The 22,892-nt window shown below is 37.0% G+C and overlaps 1 protein-coding gene across 3 annotated transcripts in view; it reads right to left on the reverse strand.

The window, feature by feature from the left end:
- Window positions 1-2,089: 2,089 nt before the first annotated feature.
- The window catches only part of LOC752260 (testis-expressed protein 2), a 42,395-nt gene continuing 21,592 nt past the window's right edge, over window positions 2,090-22,892 (reverse strand). Inside the window, exons 4-9 of one of the 3 annotated variants that reach the window (XM_030991767.1) lie at window positions 17,720-17,976; window positions 12,026-12,136; window positions 7,515-7,637; window positions 6,160-6,360; window positions 4,797-4,917; window positions 2,090-3,474 (exon numbers count right to left, since the gene is read on the reverse strand). In XM_030991767.1, coding sequence (XP_030847627.1) covers window positions 3,391-3,474; window positions 4,797-4,917; window positions 6,160-6,360; window positions 7,515-7,637; window positions 12,026-12,136; window positions 17,720-17,976 — 897 coding nt within the window. In that variant the 3' untranslated portion in view covers window positions 2,090-3,390. Of the gene's footprint in view, window positions 3,475-4,796; window positions 4,918-6,159; window positions 6,361-7,514; window positions 7,638-12,025; window positions 12,137-16,128; window positions 16,159-17,719; window positions 17,977-22,892 lie in introns of all 3 variants that reach the window. The other 2 variants (XM_030991772.1, XM_030991778.1) reach the window with 2 other exon arrangements.

Here is a 22,892-nt window from a genome sequence, read left to right on the forward strand (position 1 = left end):
AGCAAATAAAGGTCTTCTGCTGTCTGTACAAATATATATCTAATTTTGCAAAACAAGAGTACCGGTCGTCTAATGATGAATCTTTTAATGGTGTTGTGATAATAGAATAACAAATAAATGGCATATTAAGGAACAACGTACAAACAAGATACCTTTGTCATTATATTTAGTTATGCAGTCGGCAAAATGCTTTAGTCCTTGTTAAAATAACATATATATGCATATGACAAACAGGTGATAATCTTGCATTTCAAAGTATGACTTGATTAGATGGGAAAGCAATGTTTTGCTTTTAAAGTTTCATTTCATTAACAATCATTTCACAACACGTAATATTTCCAACAGAGAAAAAGGACAGCTTGGCCAAAATTCCTTGACTGGGTAAAAAGGGTCCAATTTTCAGTGTCATCTTCACAAAAAATGACACTGGTTCTCTCTCTCCCACACTATCCAATGGTTGTAAGATAGGACAAAGTCATGATATCTCAAAATGATACTGCACCAGATTTTTAGATTCTACAATATTACACAATAGCATTTGAATGATGCTACATTGGGAAACAAACATTTCTAGATGCTAAAATATTCCATGATAGTTTCATTTCACTGTTTTCTATTTTATGAGAATCAGACTTGTCTCGGGGTGCTACAAATGATAGCAAATTTAAGCTTTCATCACTGAACAAACTCATTGAATTGTACTTGCAATAATAATATCCAATTCGATTGACAGAAACACCATATCATACATGCTCAAAAATAGTCGTGAAGAGTACAAAATAATCCTCATTGTCACCAGAAGACGTATCGCGTTACAAGGCATTTTCGTTTCGTTTTTCGATGTACTCTATTTAAACATTGATAACTTAAAGTGCTCACACAAAGTCAATATATAGTATTTTTTTCAAGTACACTTTGCTGTTTAAAATGTAATTAAATAGACTTTTATTTATAGAACATTATTAGCTTTCAATCAATAATCACATTATCTGTATTACGTAGGTACTGCACAAACCTGCTGATGATGCTGATACACAACGATTTTTGACAAACATAAAACAAGAAACAGTATTAAATACCTCTGTCACAGCAATGAGGCCAACACCAGGACGACACCAGGCCAACACCAGACCTACACCAGACTGAACACCAGACCAAACGCAGAGTTAAATGAACCCTAATGGCCAATAACTGATCAGTTTGGAGTCGTATTTGGTGGCGTGAGTGAAGTAAATAAGGGAGGGATAGCACTTGGGGAAACTTCAAGAATACCTACCCTTAGGTAATCAATAGAACCCAACAAAGTGGACACAATCTAAATCAAAGTCTTCCTTGATGGAAACATTGATCACTTCATAATTACATGAACCTTTTACAAGCCCGGAGACTGTACATTTCGCTATCTCTTAATTTTCATATTCCTTCAACGGTTTTCCAATGGATACGAATCCGATCACTGTCTGGATCAGACTTTAAAGGTGAACATTGAAATTCTTTAAATAGGAAACCTTCTATTTGTGAGCACCGTGGTGAAGTGGTTCATTCATGAGTCCCTTCACTAACATTAGCCCATAATACAATGCAATGAATGATTTGTACACTGTACATCGGGTGTCTACGGGACAAACCGCAACCATACAGACACATAAAAAAACTCTCTTTATCACAACACAAGACAAAACACTCCCACACTGGATAACAATGCCGCAATGATGTCACACCAGTTACACATATATTTGACGAGGAATGGAATCTCTGATGCTAACACTCTAATACATTTACACGCAACACTGTTCCCTTGGTTTCATTAGCAAGTACTGACCGGATTTAGAGTTCATTTGCGTACAAAGAGTTGTATCTATCACTCAGAAAAATGCACACCAATGCGATAAAGACACTGCAAGATTTATACCACGTCTGAAACCCTAATACTCAAGATGCTTTATACAATTTTACCACCATTATGCTTTTGATTTTCAATTAAAGCCCCACTGCACTACTTACAGCGCCCTCTATATAGCAAACAATGCCTAATCGGTGCCTGTTGGTCCCCCATGATCCTCTTTTTCTTATGTTAATTGAGAGCTGATTTGATGAGATAACCATGTGTCAGTGACCTTGCAGGGAGGTCTAATCCCCCAGGCCAAACTAGTACAGACAGGCTTTAAAGCTTTCAAACATGCCCCCCATTCCTCTGTTTTCTGCAAACATTTGGCCTACTCGGGGCTTCTTTAGCCCATTGGCTACCACATTCTTTCCTTCCCATACGCTTCATACAAGAATCACCAGGGGCCCCCGTTTCATAAAACTTGTTATCTATAACAAATTTTCTCTCAGCCAATCAGATGCCATGATTTCAGTAGCTTATAACAGTAGCTTGTAACTTGTTATTGATTTCAAGTTTTGTGAAACAGGGCCTTGGTTCCCACAGGCAATGGGTTGAAATGGGTATGTCACAGAAATGTGGAAGCTGCTATCCTTCAAATCTAACTGTGGAAATACCATATTATGAAGATGATTATGAATATTAGGTGCAAAGATGGCTGGCAGGAACTGGAAGGTATATTTGAGCTTTTACTCTTTGTATGTATTTTCAGCATTTCAACCGAAAAATTTCGACACAATATAACTCCACTATCAAGCTTCTTTAATAGCATTCAGTTCATGGATACTTAGGCCATTTTTTAATATTTTTTTTTTAGCTAGGTATTTTTCATGTAGCCTTTCAAGCTCCTTACTATTTTATAACTATTTAAAAACACAATGACCGTAGGTTTTTACTAGCTTTCATTGCCCTGTTATCTGATTTTTTCTTCTTCTAATATTGATATTCTTGTATTCTTCCATCTATCATTTTATCTGTTTTTACTCCCCTATGTTCTATATTCCTACCTCATATCAATCATGTCCTCATAAGGTGGACACTTCGAAGCATAGATGTAACAATTATAATTATTTCCTCCATTTCTATTGTACACAATCGATTGCAATCTTCTTAATTCGTTCAAAATTAAATGACGCACAGCATGCTTTGTTCGTTGGGAGCAAAAAAGGCATTTACTGTGTCCAACGATAGCACTTAACGCCCTTCTGGCTCTCAGCTGATGATTTGGTGTGCGTCCTTGGTACTTGGTTGAGTTAAATCCCTTTGGCAGCTCACTTGGGAAGCTATACTGGGGTCGTCCAAGCTGTAGGGGGTTTAACCCTTCGTCCACGTCGGTTGGCAGAATGGAACAAGCACACTGCTGCAGTTGACTTTTGTCACAATACGATGCGTCCATCTGCTGTCTGGAAACGTTGACCAATGGGGGCTGAGAGATGGAGAGGGACATACTGACCCTCCGGGGCGAGGGCGGGGGGAGTCCAAGGGGGCCGAGGCTGGGTGATTCATCATCTGGCAAAGCGATGCTCCTCAACGTCAAAGTTCATGATTGGCATGGGTATGTCGTCCATGTTGGGCAGCACAAAGACTCTCTGAAAATAGACGATGAGAACGAAAGAATAAAGTTGATGTAGGGTTATAAGGGCATCCCTAATGACAAAATTGACTACGAATGTCCTGACAAAAAATTTAAATACCGACAGCATTCTTGAAAAATATTAAAATTGATATTAAATAGGTACAAAAAGTAAGAAATTACAACAGACCACAAAAGATTCTTTGCTTTCTAGTTATTTGGAGGTAATTCAACAGTCTGATGCCATAAAATAGTAAAATCTCACCAATATATTTTGCAAGTGGTAAAAAATTGACATAATCAACAATGTTTTAGACTAAGATTGCAAAATCATTTGGTTAATTTTGTTTTAGAGTAAAGCCTTATTGAGATATGCCTCAATAAACTATGGAAGTTTTTCTATGATGATGTATGGTGTAATACACTTCACATTTCTGCCTCTTAAAACACAGAGCTCAAAGAATACATTTTGGATCTTTGTTGCGTGCAGTTGCAAATCATTACCCCTGCCCTCCCCCCCCCCCCCCCCCCCCCCCCCCCCCCCCCCCCACACCTTCAACAAACAAAACTTTAGTCTCTGGGCTCTTCAAATATTCTATTTATTGGATTTTTGCCCATATAATTTATGTGCACCATCTCCATTTCCTGCCATGTATTCACAGTGACAGCAAACCACAACCTATTCAATTAAAGAATGGTTATCATGCATCCCATTAATTTCCTCTTTTATCCCCTGGGTATAGAGAGGCATATGTAGGTAAGCTGAAGTTGATCCTGAGTTGACAACCTAACTGCTAGATTTACTGGTTCTTAATTTTCTTGGCATCTCGTATACCTATTCAATGGCATCAACCCCCCCCCCCCCCTCCCCCTACTGTTATGTAACTGTTCACAGACTTTACCCATTTATCTATCCCCTCCCACCTCAAAGACCCTAAATTGTGCCTATGGCTAGCTTGGTTGTCCCACACTTGCTCCTGCGACAGTTGCTCTGCAGTATTTTCCTACACCAACCAAATTCCTGACTTCAACACTGGACCCAACACTGTATCTGACTCTGACCTTTAACCTAGGCTACGACCGTAACCACCAAACCCTAACCTAACCGTATACTTTTGCTGACATGAAAAGTCTGGAGCAATTCCAGCCGCAGCAATTGCCGCCGGAGCTGTCAAATCACCAGGCAAGGAACCACAGCACTAGAACCTAGGGACTTTTAGATTTGCGTGGACTGATGCGTTAAAAGGATGTCGACCGTAGCAATCCCCATTGTCTTCGTGCAAATCTAAAAGTCCCTAATGATACCTCTATCCCCCGTGGCTGTGATGGCAATCCTACCTGAAACTCTTTCTCTAGTTTCTTCTCGATGTACTCGGTGATGTGTGTGATGGTGACCTGTCTCGTCCCTAGCTTAGGCTTGGCTGACAACCACAGGTGAGGCTTCCCACGGAATCCATACCTGAAGAAAAACAAAATAGTGCTTGGAGATAAAGTTTGTGGAATGAACTTCAAAATATTGTTACACATGAACCCAGCCTAAGGCACGATGGCTCATAGGTTGAGCAGTGGTCTCGTAATCGAGAGGTCCCGGGTTCTAAATCAATTTGATGAGTTAGTGCCCCTTGGCAAGGCATTAATCTTCATTATCAAATCACTCGGACAGGACTTAAAGCCGTTGGTCCCCTGGTTGCTTACTTACAAGCATATTCATGATGTTTAGAAGTCAGGTAAAACCAACCAACCAAACATGTACTTCTATAAAAGGAATGAATTCATCTTGAGGGCCTCGTACCTCCGTCACATCCGCAAACCAACTGACATTCCTCTGATATTTTTTTTTTTTTTTTTTTTTTTTTTGGGGGGGGGGGGGGGGGTCAATCTACCATAACAGATAAACTGTCAATCTAACTGGCATGGTGTCTTCTAGTACACTGATACCACTCTCAGACTTAGGTGGGCCGAGTCAGGACCAAGATCGGATCGATAGTTGTTGTGGTCGAGTGGTCTAAGCACTTGACTTGAAATTCAAAGGTCGTGGGTTCGATCCCCGACACGACACTTATGACTTTTGGCAAGGCATTTGTCTACATTTGCCACATAATACCCAGGATAGAAATGGGAACCAGACAGGATGACGAAAGCCTTTGTTAGTAATTGTCATATGCCCCTTACGGTGATCATATGGTAGGAATACTCCATATAGAGTGGAGATGGTGCAAATTGTGCATGAATGAATTTGATGATCTGGGTAATAATATCTGTAAAACGCTTCATAGAGACAGTATTTCATATTAAGCGCTATGTAAATCCAGATTATTATTATTATTATCAATATGTTATGACTGGGAAAAGTACTAATGGTTGCAATCCTTTCATGCTTCTATGGGTGGTGGAATGTTCACAGTCAGTACCCCTCTCAGTTCCTTCACTTCTACGGTGAGTTCCACCAATGCCTTCATCCCCCCACCCCCCCCCCCTTCCATCATCCCCCCCCCCCCAAGCCTAATGTGAACAGCACCTTCACTCATTCTTACCATACTCTATCAGATGGGGGTGGTGGAATGTTCACAGTCAGCACCCCTCTCAGTTCCTTCACTTCTACGGTGAGTTCCACCAATGCCTTCATCCCCCCACCCCCCCCCCCTTTCCATCACCCCTTCACCCCTAGCCTAATGCGAACAGCACCTTCACTCATTCTTACCATACTCTATCAGATGGCGGTGGTGGAATGTTCACAGTCAGCACTCCTCTCAGTTCCTTCACCTCCACTGTGAGCTCCACTGCGGTGTTAGACACTTCGTTGAAGGCTCGCTTGACGTACTTATTCTGCGTGGCCCTCTGGAAGTAGTTTGAGTTGGCAACCTTGTTCACAAACCTCAGTATCTTGCTGGAGCTACGAGTTCTGTGAAGAAGAGAGGTTACACCCTTTGTTAACTTGGAGGGAAAAAAGACTAAGATGCCCTTAATATCAAACACATTTCATTTATTTTGCAAAATCTTTGATTTTCTAAAGTAATTCCCATATAAATTCTAAGAAAATAGAATGATTAAAATCCGGATCTTGCTAGAGCTACGAGTTCTGTGAAGAAAAGTGGTTGCAAATGACATACCCCTTTGTTAATTTGGAAAAAGCACAAAGATTCTCTAAAGATCAAACCCATTAATTTTGCAATCTTTGATTGCTAAGGTAATTCCACTAATATTAATTTTAACAAATCAAGCTGATTCAAAGTTGTATTAAAGGAATTATGGACAGAGATGGCCGCTATTGTACAATATTTTTTCCAAAATCGGAAAGAGTACACTGCTGACATCAGAAAACTGTAAATTTCTTGTAATTATGAATATGAATAAGATTGATTTACTTTTATGAAATATAAATTAATTCCAACTTGAAAGATGAAATGGAACAGATAATCATTTTCTCTTTACTAATATAAATAATACAGTCAAACCCGTCGATAGCGACCACCCAAGGGAAACACAAACGTGGACAGGTTCCTTTTAATAGTACATGTTTCAATGAGAATGTATTGTCAAGGGAAACAAAAAATTGTGGTCTTTGTAGACATGCGGTCACTAAAGCAGGTTTGACTGCACTCACAACACTATGAATGACAGTACAGTGAAACCTGTCTAAAAAGACCACCCAAGGGAGACAAGAAAAGTGGCCTTTATAGGCAGGTGGTCTTGATGTACAGGTTCCTTTGGTACAGGTTTCAATGAGAAATCGTTTTCAAGGGAAACAAAAAATGTGGTCTTTGTAGACAGGTGGTCTTTCTTTACAGGTGATCATAAAAGCAGGTTCGACTGTATTACTGGTACTAAAAGCCCCACTGTCCTACTTGTAGCTACTTGCTCCCTCAATATAGAAAACTTCCCCAATCAGGGTTGGTCCCCCATGATCCTCTTTTTCTTATGTTAGTTGAGAGCTGAGTAAATGAGATAGCCACCTGTCAGTGACCTCGCTGTGTGGTCTAATCCCTTCTGGCCCAGTAGTGTTGACAGTCTTTAAAATATCCTTTTTGTCCCTGATTCCACATTTCTACCCCTTACCCGTCTTCTGCGAGTCCTGCATCATTGCTGCTAGTAGTACTGTTTGTCTCCTCCGCCACCTCATCATCCGAGGACTCCGCACTGTCCTCCTCTTCACTGTCGAGGGCAGCAGACATCTGCCTCCTGCGAATCAAGAGAAAGGTTTTACAGTTTAATCATGGCTCGTGAACTTCACAGTAATTAGAAATTCTGCTAGCTCTATAGATATAAAATATCTTTGTAAAATAAGTGCAAATTAATTCACATACATGTAAACAAACTTTTTATACAGAATAAAAATACCGATCATGGAATGCTTGGATATTATCAATTTGTTTGTTGTTGATAATCTATGATGCAGATAACATTTTTTATACAACACCTACGTGGATCCTTGTCATTTGATTGGAGGATTGTTGGTCACATGATATTCAATAGATGTTATATTGCACGGTCGTGCATTTTTGGTTATATGCGCCGTGCATTTTTGGTTATATGCAGACTGCGTACCTCTCAGCCATGCGCGCGCGTATCCCTGCGTGTATCTGACGCGAAGGCAATCTGAATGTAATCGAGAAGGCTTGACTCCAACTTTAATTTATCTTTAATATAAGGAGTAAAGCATAATTTGTTGATTAACGTTCTATTAGATCTTCTTCAATGTTGTGTAAAACAAATAATGAATGTTTTTCATTCGTTCAATGGTGCGAATATTTTCATTCGTTGAAAGATTAACATTAATTCTATTCAACTCGGCTGACGCCTCGTTGAATAGAATGTTAATCTTTCAACTCATGAAAATATTCGCACTATTGAATTCATAACCATTCATTATTTGTATAATATTTATATATACATGTATTTATGTACTGATAAATCTGTTTCAAGTATGAAAGTTAATCAACTGGAGAGATTAGTAATAAAGTTATTTTCTTTTCAAATGTTAGTATAACAACGTCTTTTAATGAGTGACGAATATAAAGCTGACATGTATATTTACAATGAAAATGTGAATTTTGATATTAGTGAGGCAATGAAATGTTATGTAGATGTATACTTTTGGACAAGAAAGTATTTAGACTCTGTCCCCTTATAAAAGGTGCTGAGATACTGGGACTTGTTCATATCATACTCATAATGCAGCATGTTTTAAGAATTTGTTGTTCTTCATGTAAACACTGCTAGACACGAGCTGGGTTAGAGCACAAAGGACCCTCTATAACTAAGAAAGACCCTACATTGTAAATTTTGGTGATACCTGACAGGGTTCCCTATAATATTTGCTTTTTAATCTATTCATAGGAGATGATGTTCCTTTTTTATAAGTAAAGATAATATCATTACAATGTACAAGTTGGCATGGAGTTCTCTTTTTAGGAATAAACTGCATGTAACATATGGATGCAGGTTTTCATCCACTTTGATTTTTGACATGATGAAACATTTGACCGTTCCTCATTGTTACAGCTTTGATACAAATACAATTCTAGACCATATCATCCAAATACGTGCAGAGTGCATCTCCTATGATTTTGTTTCATGTTTTTCTCTTTAAGGACATCGGATTGATAATGTCTTATTGTGTTTCCTTCCTGCCCTGAGTCATTAATCCTACATGTAGCATGGTACGAGTGAATCAACAGGCCTGTCATCATCAGCTGGAGTTTACCAAATAATCCGCTATTTTCAGACTCAGGATATTATCTAGAAACTTGAAATTGCGTCCTCACCAGACCGATATGCTCATCACAAACTAGCTCAGACGGGCGCAAATTACCGTAACCCGCTATTTCCCAAATAGCGGGATATTTGTGAAACAAGACCGAGATTTCTCAAGATATTTTCTTGACCAAATATCTGTTAATTGCAACTGCGGGCTAATGAAGACGCTATTTAACTGGTTAATTTGCGATCGGGATAGTTAAAATAGCGGGTTATTTGGCAAACTCGAGCTGATGATGACAGGCCTACTGATTAGAACTCTAGCCCTGTAATTGAATGATATGCACTTGGGACTTTTTTGCAAATTGAGAAGGAAATACTTTAAATTTTGTAGGTAGGTTTTTTTGAAGTATTCCTAGTCTTGATAAAAAGTTGAGAAGGCAAAATGATATGCCTTCATGAAAAAGATCTGAAATGCAATGCACTTGGGATATTTTTGCAAACGGAGCAGGAAATACTTTAAATTTTATTAGTTAGGTTTTTGTGAAGTAATCCTAGTCTTGATAAAAGTACAAAAGGCAAAACGATATGCTTTCATGAAAAAAAAAGAAGACTTTTTTGCAAGCCGAGCAGAACATACTTATTTTTTGTTAGGTAGGAATTTGTTTAAAGTATTCCTAGACTTGATAAAAGTAGAGAAGGCAAAACGACATGTTTCATGAAGAAAACAAAAGATCTTGTGAGAGGCAAGAATGATAAGCAAATGGAGAAATAACTTGGATACAGTACTATCTATAGAATGTGGATCCCCCCCCCCTCCCCCCCCCCCCCCAAAAAAAATAAATTTAAAGATAAAGTCCAGTTATGGTCATGCGATTGCAATGTGCATGAAACGTTGTGGAATCGATCAGAAAATGTTGATCATCTAGCATATAAGTATTGGTGTCTACTGCAAGGTTCTGGAATCATCAAAATGATAAAAAATTTGGCCCAGTCTTTGTAAAGTTACAAGCACTGTACACTGAAAGATGTATATGGGACTACGCACATGTGCGCGACACGCGCGTTTATCTCTCACAGTCCAATAGATAAACTAATTTACCAAATATATAAATTAGTAGGCGGTTTCCCGGCAAAATTTGTATCATCATGTATTAGTCAAAACATATTCTTTCACATGATTGGTAATAAAGAGCTTCCATTTCGTTTTTTGAAATTGGGGCGTTTCCAATACTGGTCTTTACCTTTAAAAAAATGAAGAAAAAAATAATAATAATAATAAATAAATAAATAAAAATGGAGAGACTCCATACAAGAGGAAGAAAGAAAGAGAAAGAAAGAGCAATTATAGCTTGAGAAGAGGAGAAAGTGAGCAGATTAGAAAAAACAGAGGAGTTTTGTATATACTAAGAAAAAAAGAACATTCCATTGAAATCAAATGAAGTCAGTGAAACATTATGAAAATGGAGTCCTTTTTCTGTCCAAAGGAAGATCAACATAAATGGGTTTTGAATGAATGAGAAATAAACAAAGAGATTTTACAGCCATGATATACGTGACAAATGCTTTACACGTAGACAATCATGACCTGCTTTGGGAAGTTCAAGGAGTCAATGTCAACCATGATTTCTGAGCTATTTTGGTCACAGGGGGCCTCTATTTTTGGCACTTACGATGGTTTCTCCCTGTTCTGATAAGAAAGAGAGTGATCCCATGCCTATTTAAATTCTTGGTTTAATACCAGTATGAAAATGACAAACTAATCTGAAGGTGCAGACACTATGAATATGACGGACAAAGAAAGCGGACAAAATATACAGTTCCTCAGGTAGACAAAGGAACATCCCTTCACTGCTATTATGTAAAAATGTGTACATGTAGAACAGGTGTCACATGCATATTCACCCGTTCTACACATTTTTACATAATAGTAGTGAAGGGATGTTCCTTTGTCTACCTGAGGAACTGTATATTTTGTCCGCTTTCTTTGTCCGTTATATTCATAGTGAGAATAGCTCTAAAAGCAATCAATGAGCTGAATCTGTCATAAGATTTTTTTTTTTAAATATGGAAGCTTGAAACTTGATTAGATATTGTACAATGTACAAAATATAACTATAACATTTTGATTTTGCTAATCATCTTTTCACTTTTGTTCTTATTGTTTTTCTTAAACCATTCATCCATACTTTTATTTAAAATTCATTTTGTAGTAAGTAAGTACATGATGTAGATAAGGCTAAATTGTGAATATATCTTCATGGATTTTGAATCTATTATTCAAGTAGATCAGGGAAATTTCAGAGCACAAATGATTTTACTAAATAAGAAAAATCCAAGGAAAACTGATGTACATGTATATACTCTCTGCTAAGAGCAAGAAGGGCATGAAACCAATACTTTTACAGAGTTAACGCCCTTCTGGTTCCAAACATACAGTAAACTAAATTATTTATACCCTTGTAAACCAAGTTTTGTAATTTTTTAAGTACGTTATGTTAAAATGTAGTGGTCCCAATGTATGTTTCTGGAGAATGTGCCATATTAAAGCTCATATCTAAAAGTTTTCAACAAAGGCCCTAATTCAACAAGTTCACCTTTCATGCTGAGTTTTGATAAACACAAAAAACATCAAATTTACAAGGTGTATGAATGTTTTAGATGTTAACTGTACTTTCTTCACAATCTACTCTACATGGTATATATGTCATTTCAACACAGTCCTATACATGTATGTGGAACTGGGATCTAATGATATGATGGGATGGAGGCAAAAGAGCAACAACAAGCGAAAACCATGTGCACACGTATGCAGAGGAAGTGAAAACTGGAGAAGCTTTTTTTTGTATATATATATATATATATATTACCTGTCTTTACTACGTACAGTAGTAGTAGGGGATGGGTAACCAGGGTTGCCTAAAGCATGCTTTTTGTTAGAAATGGCAGCACTGCCTGTTTTGCTGGAGTACATTGTAGTGCTGCACAATGTGTTTGTGTGTGTGTTAACAGCAAAGGTTAGTGCCAAAAGGTAGGAAGTGCAAGAGAGCCAAGAAAGGGGAAATATTGGATAAATAAAAAAGAGGAAGGAAGGAGACAGGGCTGGGTTAGAAAATAATAAAATCACAATGCATGCTTGTTGTATATATATATATATATATATATATATATATATATATATATATATATACAAATAAAAGATAATACAAATAAAAAGAAACATTTACTGCAATATCAAATAGATTATTCTGTGTATATAACATGAACAGTTGCAAATATTATATAGAAAGTGATTAAAAAGTTGAAGGTTAATAACAGAACAGCGTTTTAACAGTTTTCAACAGCGCATTCACACTGCAGGATGTTGCATTTGAAATCCAGAATTATTTTAGTATATTCAACTATTCAAAATGGAATATTTGGCAAAATTGATGACCAAGAAGAGGATAATATTTTCTAAATGATGAATTTGATAAAGTATAATGTGCACAGTAATGTTACCCAAGATAGCATAAGGGTAATTTATCATAGAAAGATGCAATGTCACCTTGATTGCAATTATACAAATGTCATTTATTATATCCTTTGTGAACTATTCATAAGATGTGTGTATTTTGGGTGCAGTTGCGAAGACTTGTTGATGACACCGTTTCATTATAAAAAAAAATAATCTTCAAATAAATCATTGTACCTACATGTATGCACTATAAGTAATACATCTCTACGTGCAGTAGGCGCCGTTTTTAGAGGGCGAAAATGCATTTTTCCTGTTATAAAGTTTAAGGTTTTGCTCTGATTTTTGCTTTCAAAATTTTTTAAATGATAATTTGCATATACATGTAAAACTAAGTTTGTAGAAATTATTTCAAAATCTGAAAGCTCAGAGCTGTAATTTTAGAAAAATGATTGAAAGACAATTTTTCATTTTTTATTTTAAATGATAATTTGCACATAATATATGCATGAGTGTGGAATTTATTTCAAAATCTGAATGCTCAGAGCTGTATTTAAAAAATCTAAAAATTGAAACACAATATTCTTTTTTTTTTAAGTTGAAACAATAATTTGCACATAATATATGCACGAGTGTGGGATTTATTTCAATGTTTGGAGCTTAGAGCTGTTTATCAAACATGATTGAAAGACATTTTTCTTGGAAATAATATTATCAAGGTACTGCATATTAATAGATCATACTTTCACATCAGAATGTTATTGAGCAATGGTAACAGATCTATTACATAGTAATTCAGCACATACTTTTGAAAAGATTTCAAAGGAAACAAGATAAATGTTGCTCTAAGGTAGAACAAAACTGAAACATGTTCACATCCTTTTGCACAATTTTTTTTTTTTTAAAGAAAGAAAAGAGAAGAATATTTTATAGCCTATGGCATGTGAATATCTATCTATATATAAATGAATGAATTGCATAGTCATATACATGTACAAACACTAAATGATATTCAATAGCATATAAATATTCATATAAACACAGCATATATATTTTAATTTGTAAATATTTCTAACTAACATTCAAATATCTATACATGATTCACTGTGTGACATTCAAACTGCAATATGGGAATTCTAATCTACAAAATGTGGATTCTATACAATGTGGCGATAGGATTCAAGATTAGATACCTGACATTAAATGGTTAATAAATTGGCAATCATCACACTGTCTGTTAGGAGTCACAAGGGCATGAACTAGATGCGTACAGACTTACAGAACACAAGTTAAAATGCCCTTGTGACTTCAAACAGATGATATGAAGTATTATACAAGGTGTCACTTCTAGTCAGATATTCGGTGCATAATTCAGGTTAATCTAACACCAAGACTAACTAAGCGGGAGTACTGGTAGGACCAGAGCGCTGTTGCATAATACTGGCAAAATTTAATTTGCAATTTCACAACATTGAAGAATGAGAGAGGTAGAAAGGCATTAACTCCACGACAAAGTCAGTGAGTTAATGCCCCCTGCCTGTACCCTGACTGCTAGCGGATGAAATGTGTCTGTTCGGAGCTAGAAGGGCATTAACTCTGTGTTATGAGTTATCGTGCTTCTGGCTCCGTCCAAACAGACAATATGCAATATTTCAATGGTTGTTAGTATCAATGTTTTTTTGTTTTTTTAGTAGAGCTTGCTATACAGTGCGTCCCAGAAAGAAGAAGAAAGACTTCATGCATGGCTGATTGTCAATGAAATGGAGTTAAGTCTTTCTTCAACTCTGTTTGTTGCTACGACAGGCAGCCAGTGTAAATGAAATCGTTTAATCAAATTATGAAAATGCAAGCATTACTTTAAACAAACAGAATTTTGTTATTACTGGCTCATTTTTCCTGATTGAGGTGTCATATGAAAGGGCATAAAATGAACTTTCTAGAAATGTGATTTTCTCTTTGAAATTACCCTCTCTTCAAATTGTTTTTAATCACTCATGCATGAAATATGCATCATGTCAGTTGCATCAAATGAAAGTGAAGAATCTAAGCTTTACAAATATGTGTCATCTATTAATTGTAATTGAGATTAAGATTTGATAAAACATTGATAATTCTCGGTTTCGTTTTTTCTGGGACGCACTGTATATACTAGATCCTGCTTGCTACTGGTTAAGGAACTTGCGGTTATATGAATAAAGATCTTTGATCAGTCTTATGCAACGAGCTCCATACAGATACAACCTCCTGTACATTGAGTAACCACTTGCACGTTAAGTTTTTTAAAAGGGGGAAAATACCCTTTCAAATTTTCAGAAGAATTGAACAAAATGGTGATTGTGTTGTCCTTCAGTGCAGATAATAAGGATAATAGAAAAATAACACAACAAGAGCTAGAATAGAAACCAGAACACAGGAGAAGGAGTAGAAATAGAGAAATTGGACAGGATACGCGGGAAGATCACATTAGACAGAGAGAGAGAAATTCCAAGACAAAGACAGGGAATTGGAGTAAAGGGAATCAAAACTTAGATTCAGAGAGATAGCAACACAATTACCACAACAGAAACAGTTAAGAAAACACACTAATAGAAACAGAGAGATAGAAACAAATCAACCACCACAGAAACAGTTAAAGCTTAACTTGAGCTCTGGTATGGGCATCGTTTGTCATGAGAACGTGGCTATAATTCATTCTTGATTGTTTATCCTGCAGTTGATTAATTGTTTGAACTTTAAACCAGTAAAATAAAAACCTCACAAACACTTGCTGGAAATCATCTTCAATAAAAACCACATCTCTCATCTGCACATGGTGACGTGTGTTTAAAAGCATGTGGTGTTAGGCCTCCTTACATTGATTTCCTTATCTTTCGATGCACATTGCTCAGCCCCTATACATTTTCTACCAAATCGTTTGGCAGATGTCATTTATTTGTAATCTTGAACATTCAGTGTAAGTTTTGTCGGATTCTTAGGGAATTTATTTTCTATCATTACCAGAACTCAAGCTTATCTTTAAGTAAACACACCAATAGAAACAGAGAGATAGGCACTGAAAGATCAGAATATAAATATAATACAAAAGAAAGATTGCCAGATGAAAGAAGCAAGAGGAATACTGAACCCAGATGCAAGATTGGCAGTAAAAAAAAAAGAAAAAAAAAGAGAGCAATAGAGAGAGAGAAAGAGAACGAGAGAGAGAGAGAGAGAGAGAGAGAGAGAGAGAGAGAGAAAGAAAAAAATGAACAAAGACAGAGATAAAACATATTGTACTCGTAGGTACAGACACATTCAGGCATGGACAAAGGAAGCATCAAAATAAGAAAACATAAAAAGAGGAATTTATATACGACTGAAAACTCAAAACACCAATGCAGTGTTTAAAGCGCATGCATGGGCAGAGAGATTTAAAGAAAAACTAAAGGGGAAAGTTTGCAAGATTTGATTTACTCAATCTCCAGGAGGTATACAGAGAACAAATTCTTTAAAATTAAAATCAAACAAATTCACTATCCCAACCTGAGCGAATGTTCTGGCGGGGGTGCAGGTCTGAAAGAAAATACAAGAATGCCCCTGAGTCATCAACAACTGATAATAATCAATGTTCAACTGAATGGGGGGGGGGGGATATTTGAATCATGAAGATCTTCTTTCCCAAAAGCTTCATCTGTGATCAAAATCCCCAGGGAGAAGAGAGAGAGGGAGAGAGGGGATTAGAGATAGAGAGAGAGAGAGAGAGAGAGAGAAAAGGAGAGAGAAAAGGAGAGAGAGAGAGCGAGAGATAAATAGAGAGAGAGAGAGACGGAAAGATATATATATATATAGAGAGAGAGAGAGATCAATAGATAGGTAGATAGAGAGAGATGGAAAGAGAGAGAGAGATAGATAGAGAGCAAGAGAGAGAGAGATGGAGAGGGACAGAGAGAGACAGAGATAGAAAGAGAGAGAGAGAGAGAGAGAGAGAAAGAGAGAGAGGTGGAGAGAGAGAAATTACTCACATGCCCAGAGGGTGTGAAGAGAGAATCTGAATTTCATAGCAATGCATGCATGAACACAGCAAAACGTATGGATATTGATATTTTCTCGGTTATCACAGCACAACAGAATAGAGAGGTGAGAGAGTGAATTCCATAACATTTTGAAACAAAATAAGTTTGAAACTCAGCTAGCTGTCTCGTGCTGAGATGTGCATGCAATGGTGAAACAAAATAAGTAAAAAAGTAATATCCTAGTTGTGTTCGCTTGAGTATTGTGGTAGACCATTCTCAATCTGTATGCAAATTTTTGCTGTGAGATATATAAGATAATCATGCTTGACAACTTATAAGAAAGCGTGCCAAATGCTGTCCTGGTGCGATGTGTTATGAAGCAAAAGTAGAATATATACAGCTTGCCAAAGGGTCTCCTGACCGGAGAATCAATTGTGAAACAAACATGAATCTATAAACTTGCTTTTGATTTGCACTTTACAGCAGTTGATATTCAAACTCAGTGCACATGTACATGTACATGTACTTTAATAAGGCAGTGGTACTTTATCAGACATATTTGAAGGAGTCTCCCACTGGGTTGAATGTCTAAAAGTCTCTTTTACTAAGTGGACACCTAGTCATATACTAACAACAAAATGAATTCAAGAGAAAGCATAATATAATCAGGAGGTTTTTGCAAGGCATCAAGTACTCCATCTTCCTCTCCTTACTTCAGGGGGGTGTTTCACATAGATTCTAAGTCGAACTTAAGTCTAAGTTGGACTTAAATATTATGGAGAGCCATTTGTAACGAAATATATTCAAAAGCAAAATTCATGTATTTTAGACTTTTTATAAATTCCACATCAAGAACATGAAATCTCCCATGATAATAGGAAATATGAATGATTTGAATGCCTTTTAAAATAACTTTTACAAAATAATTTCAAGAATGCTAACAGCTTTCCCTAATTGTTAAGTCCAACTTAGAGATAAGTTCAACTTAGGATCTTTGTGAAACACCCCCTTGTGCTCATATATACCAATGCCATTCAAAAGATACATGCAATACATGTATAGAGCACTGATTACACAGCTTGTTTGTCATTTTTCTTCCATTATCCTCCCAGAACAATTACCTTTCCAGCTTCTCGATACCCTCCTTCTTGCCGGACATGAGGTCCTCCATCTCCCTCTCCATGCGGGTGTCCTTGCCCAGCTTCCACAGGTTAAACTTGGTGGAGAGCGTCATCCAGCAGGAGCCACCGTAGTGCATCTCCAGATCCACCCACATGCCCCTAGAGTCCACCGTGGGCTTGGATGCCTTGCGTATCGTGGGAGCGTTGAGTCCCAGGTCCGTCCCGGTGATGGTCAGGGCCTCCATGAAGTGGGGTATCTGTTTTGTAAGGATTCAAAAGATAAATTCACAATGTCATTGGTTTATTCATCTTTCAATAATATCTTTCCGTGGTGGGAGTCCATCGTGGACTTGGATGCCTTGCGTATCGTGGGAGCGTTGAGGCCCAAGTCCATCCCTGTGATGGTCAGGGCCTCCATGAAGTGGGGTATCTGTTTTGTAATGATTCAAAAGATAAATTCACAATGTCATTGATTTATTCATCTTTCAAATAAGTCTTTCTGTGGAGTCCACGACTGGGCTTGGATGCCTTGCGTATCGTGGGAGTGTTGAGTCCCAGATCCGTCCCGGTGATGGTCTGGGGTCCATGAAGTGGGGTATCTGTTTTGTAAGGATTCAAAAGATGAATTCACAATGTCATTGATTAATATTCATCTTTCAAATAAATCTTTCCGTGGAGTCCACGACTGGGCTTGGATGCCTTGCGTATCGTGGGAGCGTTGAGGCCCAGGTCCGTCCCGGTGATGGTCAGGGCCTCCATGAAGTGGGGTATCTGTTTTGTAAAGATTCAAAAGATAAATTCACAATGTCATTGATTTATTCATCTTTCTGGTGGGAGTCCACGACTGGGCTTGGATGCCTTGCGTATCGTGGGAGTGTTGAGTCCCAGGTCCGTCCCAGTGATGGTCAGGTCCGTCCCAGTGATGGTCAGGTCTGTCCCAGTGATGGTCAGGTCCGTCCCAGTGATGGTCAGGGCCTCCATGAAGTGGGGGATCTGTTTTGTAAGGATCCAAATGATGAATTTACAATATAATTGATTAATATTCATCTTTCAAATAAATCTTTCAAATAAACTTGAGAAGTCAAGAAGTATGGGCTCTTAAAGGAGAAGTCGATACTGCTATTGAGTTGGTATCAACTTATCAATAGAAGCAAAATAATGAGAGGAACAGGTCAGTGAAAGGTTGAGTGAATTCCAATTGAAAATAAGAAACTTGTGAATGTTTTAAGTTGCGATCAATCACACACAATCAGCGACAATGAGATTTTTCTTGTGAGCTCCTCTCCGACTTGCTCTGTACAGAAATTTTCATGGATTGTCCGTGTCCTGTTTTCAAATTTTTATATGAATTCGGAACTATCTGAGATAAAACAAAGTACCGGTAGTGATATTACATTTACATCCTCCATCAAAAAATGCCAGTGCAAGGATTAGCCACGGATGGGTCACCTGACATTAAATACTATCACCATGAAGAAGAAAGAGGATTTTGCGTGACCTTACTGTTCAAAGCTATCGATAAGCCTATTGCAATATCGCCACGACAACCACTGTCGCATGGACAGCGCTCTTCGCAAGCACAGTGTGTGTGTGTGTGTGTGTTTTGGACAAAGGTGTGAGTCAATATCTATTTTCAGATGTATTTCTTTCGAGCTTACATTTTTAGTTTTTCACTTTTTGATGCAGGCTAAAATGATGAAAACTTTCTTCATAATTTAATTTCATGGGAATCCTTCTACCTTTATTTTCCAAACATTACACCATGAAGCAGATCTACAAGTTTATTTAAAAAAACTGATTAAAGACAAAGCTTGCATGCATGAGTTATGGTAATGATTGAAAATAAATTTTCACAGAATCCAACAAAACTTACACTGAATGTTCAAGATTACAAATAAATGACATGCACCAAACAATTTTGGTAGAAAATGTATAGGTGCTGAGTAATGTGCATAGAAAGATAAGGAAATCCGGGTAAGTAGGCCTGACACCATGTGCTTATTTAAAGACAGGTCACTATGGGCAAATGGGAGTTGTGGTTTTTATCGAAGATTATGATTTCCAGCAAGTTTTTGTGAGGTTGTTTTTATTTTACTGGTTTAAACAATCAATCCACTAGCTGCAGGATAAACAATCCAGAATGAAATATAGCCACGTTCTCTTGACATACGATACCTATACCAGAGCACAAGATTAGCTGTAACTTGTGCATGTACCAGTCAATATCTATTTTTTCCAAAAAAAGAGATTATTCATAGACTTTTCTTTCATGTTGTACATGCAGGCATTAATTACTCTTGCTAGCATATGGTAAAGAGCATTTCGAATTCAGTCTACAACATGCTTTATCGAACTGTACATTGTACTTCAACATCCAGTGTGCCATGGTCTACAAACTTTGCACGTACAGTACAGTTAGCATCAATTTAATTAAAGCTACATAATTGTGAGCCTACTGTGTGTAAGCTAGTCTCCCAATTTCATTTCTGTCCCGATCAATGTATCTTGTTTACACTGTTGTCACACAGAGCTCGACTACTCTTTCGTCCTGGGAACATATACCAAATCTATAAAAAGAATGAAATAAAGAAAAAAGCCAAGAAATAGGGATCACTTTTGTAGCCATGAGCTAAGCTGCTGAAAGCAATCCAATCTATTGCAGCTACTCAGCGTATAACCAGTGTCCATAGGGTCCGTTAACATTATCAAGGTTTGGTCTCCCTGTCTTGGTAAATTTGTATGCCTCTCCTTTATTTCATGAAAGAGTGTGAAAGTGATTCTACAGTTGGTGCTTATTGTAGAAGTGAGTGATAAAAATATATAGGCATCTGCATCATTCTCTATGCCATTTTGATATATTTTGACCACTCACGGCTATAGAAATTGTACTCCCTTCAGAACAAGAAGTTAATAGCCTTGAGTTTATAGCTACATGTATAGACTGGTAACCCCCCCCCCCCTCTCTCTCTCTCTCTCTTTTTTTCTTCCTCCTCCTCCTACTCCTCCTTTAAAATTCTTCTTGAAAATGCAACATGGATTTATTCAACATCGATACATGTAGATTATTTTTACCTCAAATAAACGAATACCAGTAATTTAAAATGAAAGTAAGTCCAAATTCCACAAAATTAGAATATAAAAAAAATGGTTAAATATGAAATAAAACAGTCATCATTCAGTTTTCTCCAAAACAACACTACCGATATTTATTTCTCATCAAAGAGAAATAATAGTTAAATGTGTATAAAATGGTAAAATATGTGTTGCCAATTAACTGAAGAAACCAATTAAAGGAATTATTTGAAGATTTCACACAACTACCTCATATTGCAGTTGCCAATTGGCTTAAGTATAATTAAATATTAATTACTACTCTTTACAAGGTACATCTACATGTACATGTACAGTAAGAGGCATCATAATGAATGCATCGGATACAGGATTTTAGGCTTTAATTTCAAAAAGACAACAAATGCAGTTGTGACAACCTAAAACTTGCTCTATGTTGTCTTGCCAAACTTGAATTGGACCAAGCCATATATTAACCTTTGATTCAAATTTTTGTATTATATTGGCCTTTGTATCTACAGTACATGCATTTGATGTGCGATCATTCACTTCGATGTTACACGTGAATGCCAGACAATTGTAAAACAGGAGGAAAAGGTAACACCTGCTACTTCAGAATCTTAATGTGATTTGGAAATAAGAGAGGCCCCCAAGATAGGCAATATCAGAAAGAGAGCTGGAGAGAGAGAGAGCTGATGAATAGTTTCCCTTCCTCTATCCAACTCCACATAATCAATCTCATGATTGGTTAGGAGAATTTACAGTGCCATTTTAAATTGTAGATACCTGTTCATGTGTACAGTACGCACTGTGTACCAGTATTTCTTTTGTTTCGATTAGATATAAAAAGTAAAACATATTTTGTATTGTATATACATGATGTATATCGCTTGATTTCTCATAATAGATGTGGGTTTGAAATTTACATTCCAAGAACCAGAATAAGCAATTTGCAAACACTTTGTAATGTAAAGTTCGTAACAGAATCTTTCAAAGATGGAAAAAATAGTAAACAAATATAAGGGGCTAGCACAGTGTCATGGAGCCCCCTAAAATTGCATAAGGTTTCTAATTACTGTAGCAACAAACATTTAATTTTGAAGTAATCAATGAGTGTATTAATTACCATCTCACTGAATTATTAAAGTATAAGCCAGAAAAAATGCTTCATTCCAGTAAAAAGCCTTTATTTCTGTCCAACAAACTATGATAAAATCCTATGGAGAGGTCATTTTCATATATGCAACCACTGTTTTATAGAATAACATGCCAGAATGCCTTGGAAATTATAGAATCGTATAGAGACATGCAATTATGCCTATAGATGTGTTATGCACTTTACAAAAAAAATGTTTAATTATGTAATTATAATTATATATGCAGAAAACCTTCAGATGTACAAGTACTCTTATTCTAATATATGGCTTCAAATTACACTACAGACATGTACACATCATAGCCTACAGTACGTAGTCTGTTATGTAACAGCAAGCCACCCCCTTTTCGAATCCATCCATGGCCCCACAATTAGTCAATCTAACGACGATGCGGTTAGATGCCACAAGCACTGGTGTCATACAAAAAGTAATTAATCGAGTCTTGCCCTGTTACATAGCATAGCACACACGCTAGCTAGCATCCATCCATCCATCACTCCATTCGATGGAGAGAATCAATACACGTACAGTATGTACAGGTACGTGGCACCAGAATATGGAAACATTCATGTGCGCATGCAGTGAGTCATTGCTCAATAAATTGTAATGTTAGCCCGACCAGAATGATGAAGAAAAAAAACGCGACTATAGCTGCATTTACACTGCAACCAAAAATTGTCCAATTTTCTCACATTCGAGGGTTTCGTCGTTAGTTGCATAGCAACTACCAGGAAATGCGACAAAAAATTGAGACCAAAGATACACCTCTAGAGGTTTTTTTTCTTTTAACGCCTACAGAAATTTCATAGATTACTGCAGTGTAAATGCAAACTTTGGTAAGATACTGATTTTTGTTCATGAGACTCTCCTTGCTTCCGTGCTAACGCATGAAGGGTATCAACGAGTGGCGCATGCGCACTACTCATAAAAAAATCAGTATGAACAAA

Source organism: Strongylocentrotus purpuratus, unplaced genomic scaffold (genome assembly GCF_000002235.5).
Source record: "Strongylocentrotus purpuratus isolate Spur 01 unplaced genomic scaffold, Spur_5.0 spur5_contig_845, whole genome shotgun sequence".
NCBI lineage: Eukaryota > Metazoa > Echinodermata > Echinoidea > Camarodonta > Strongylocentrotidae > Strongylocentrotus > Strongylocentrotus purpuratus.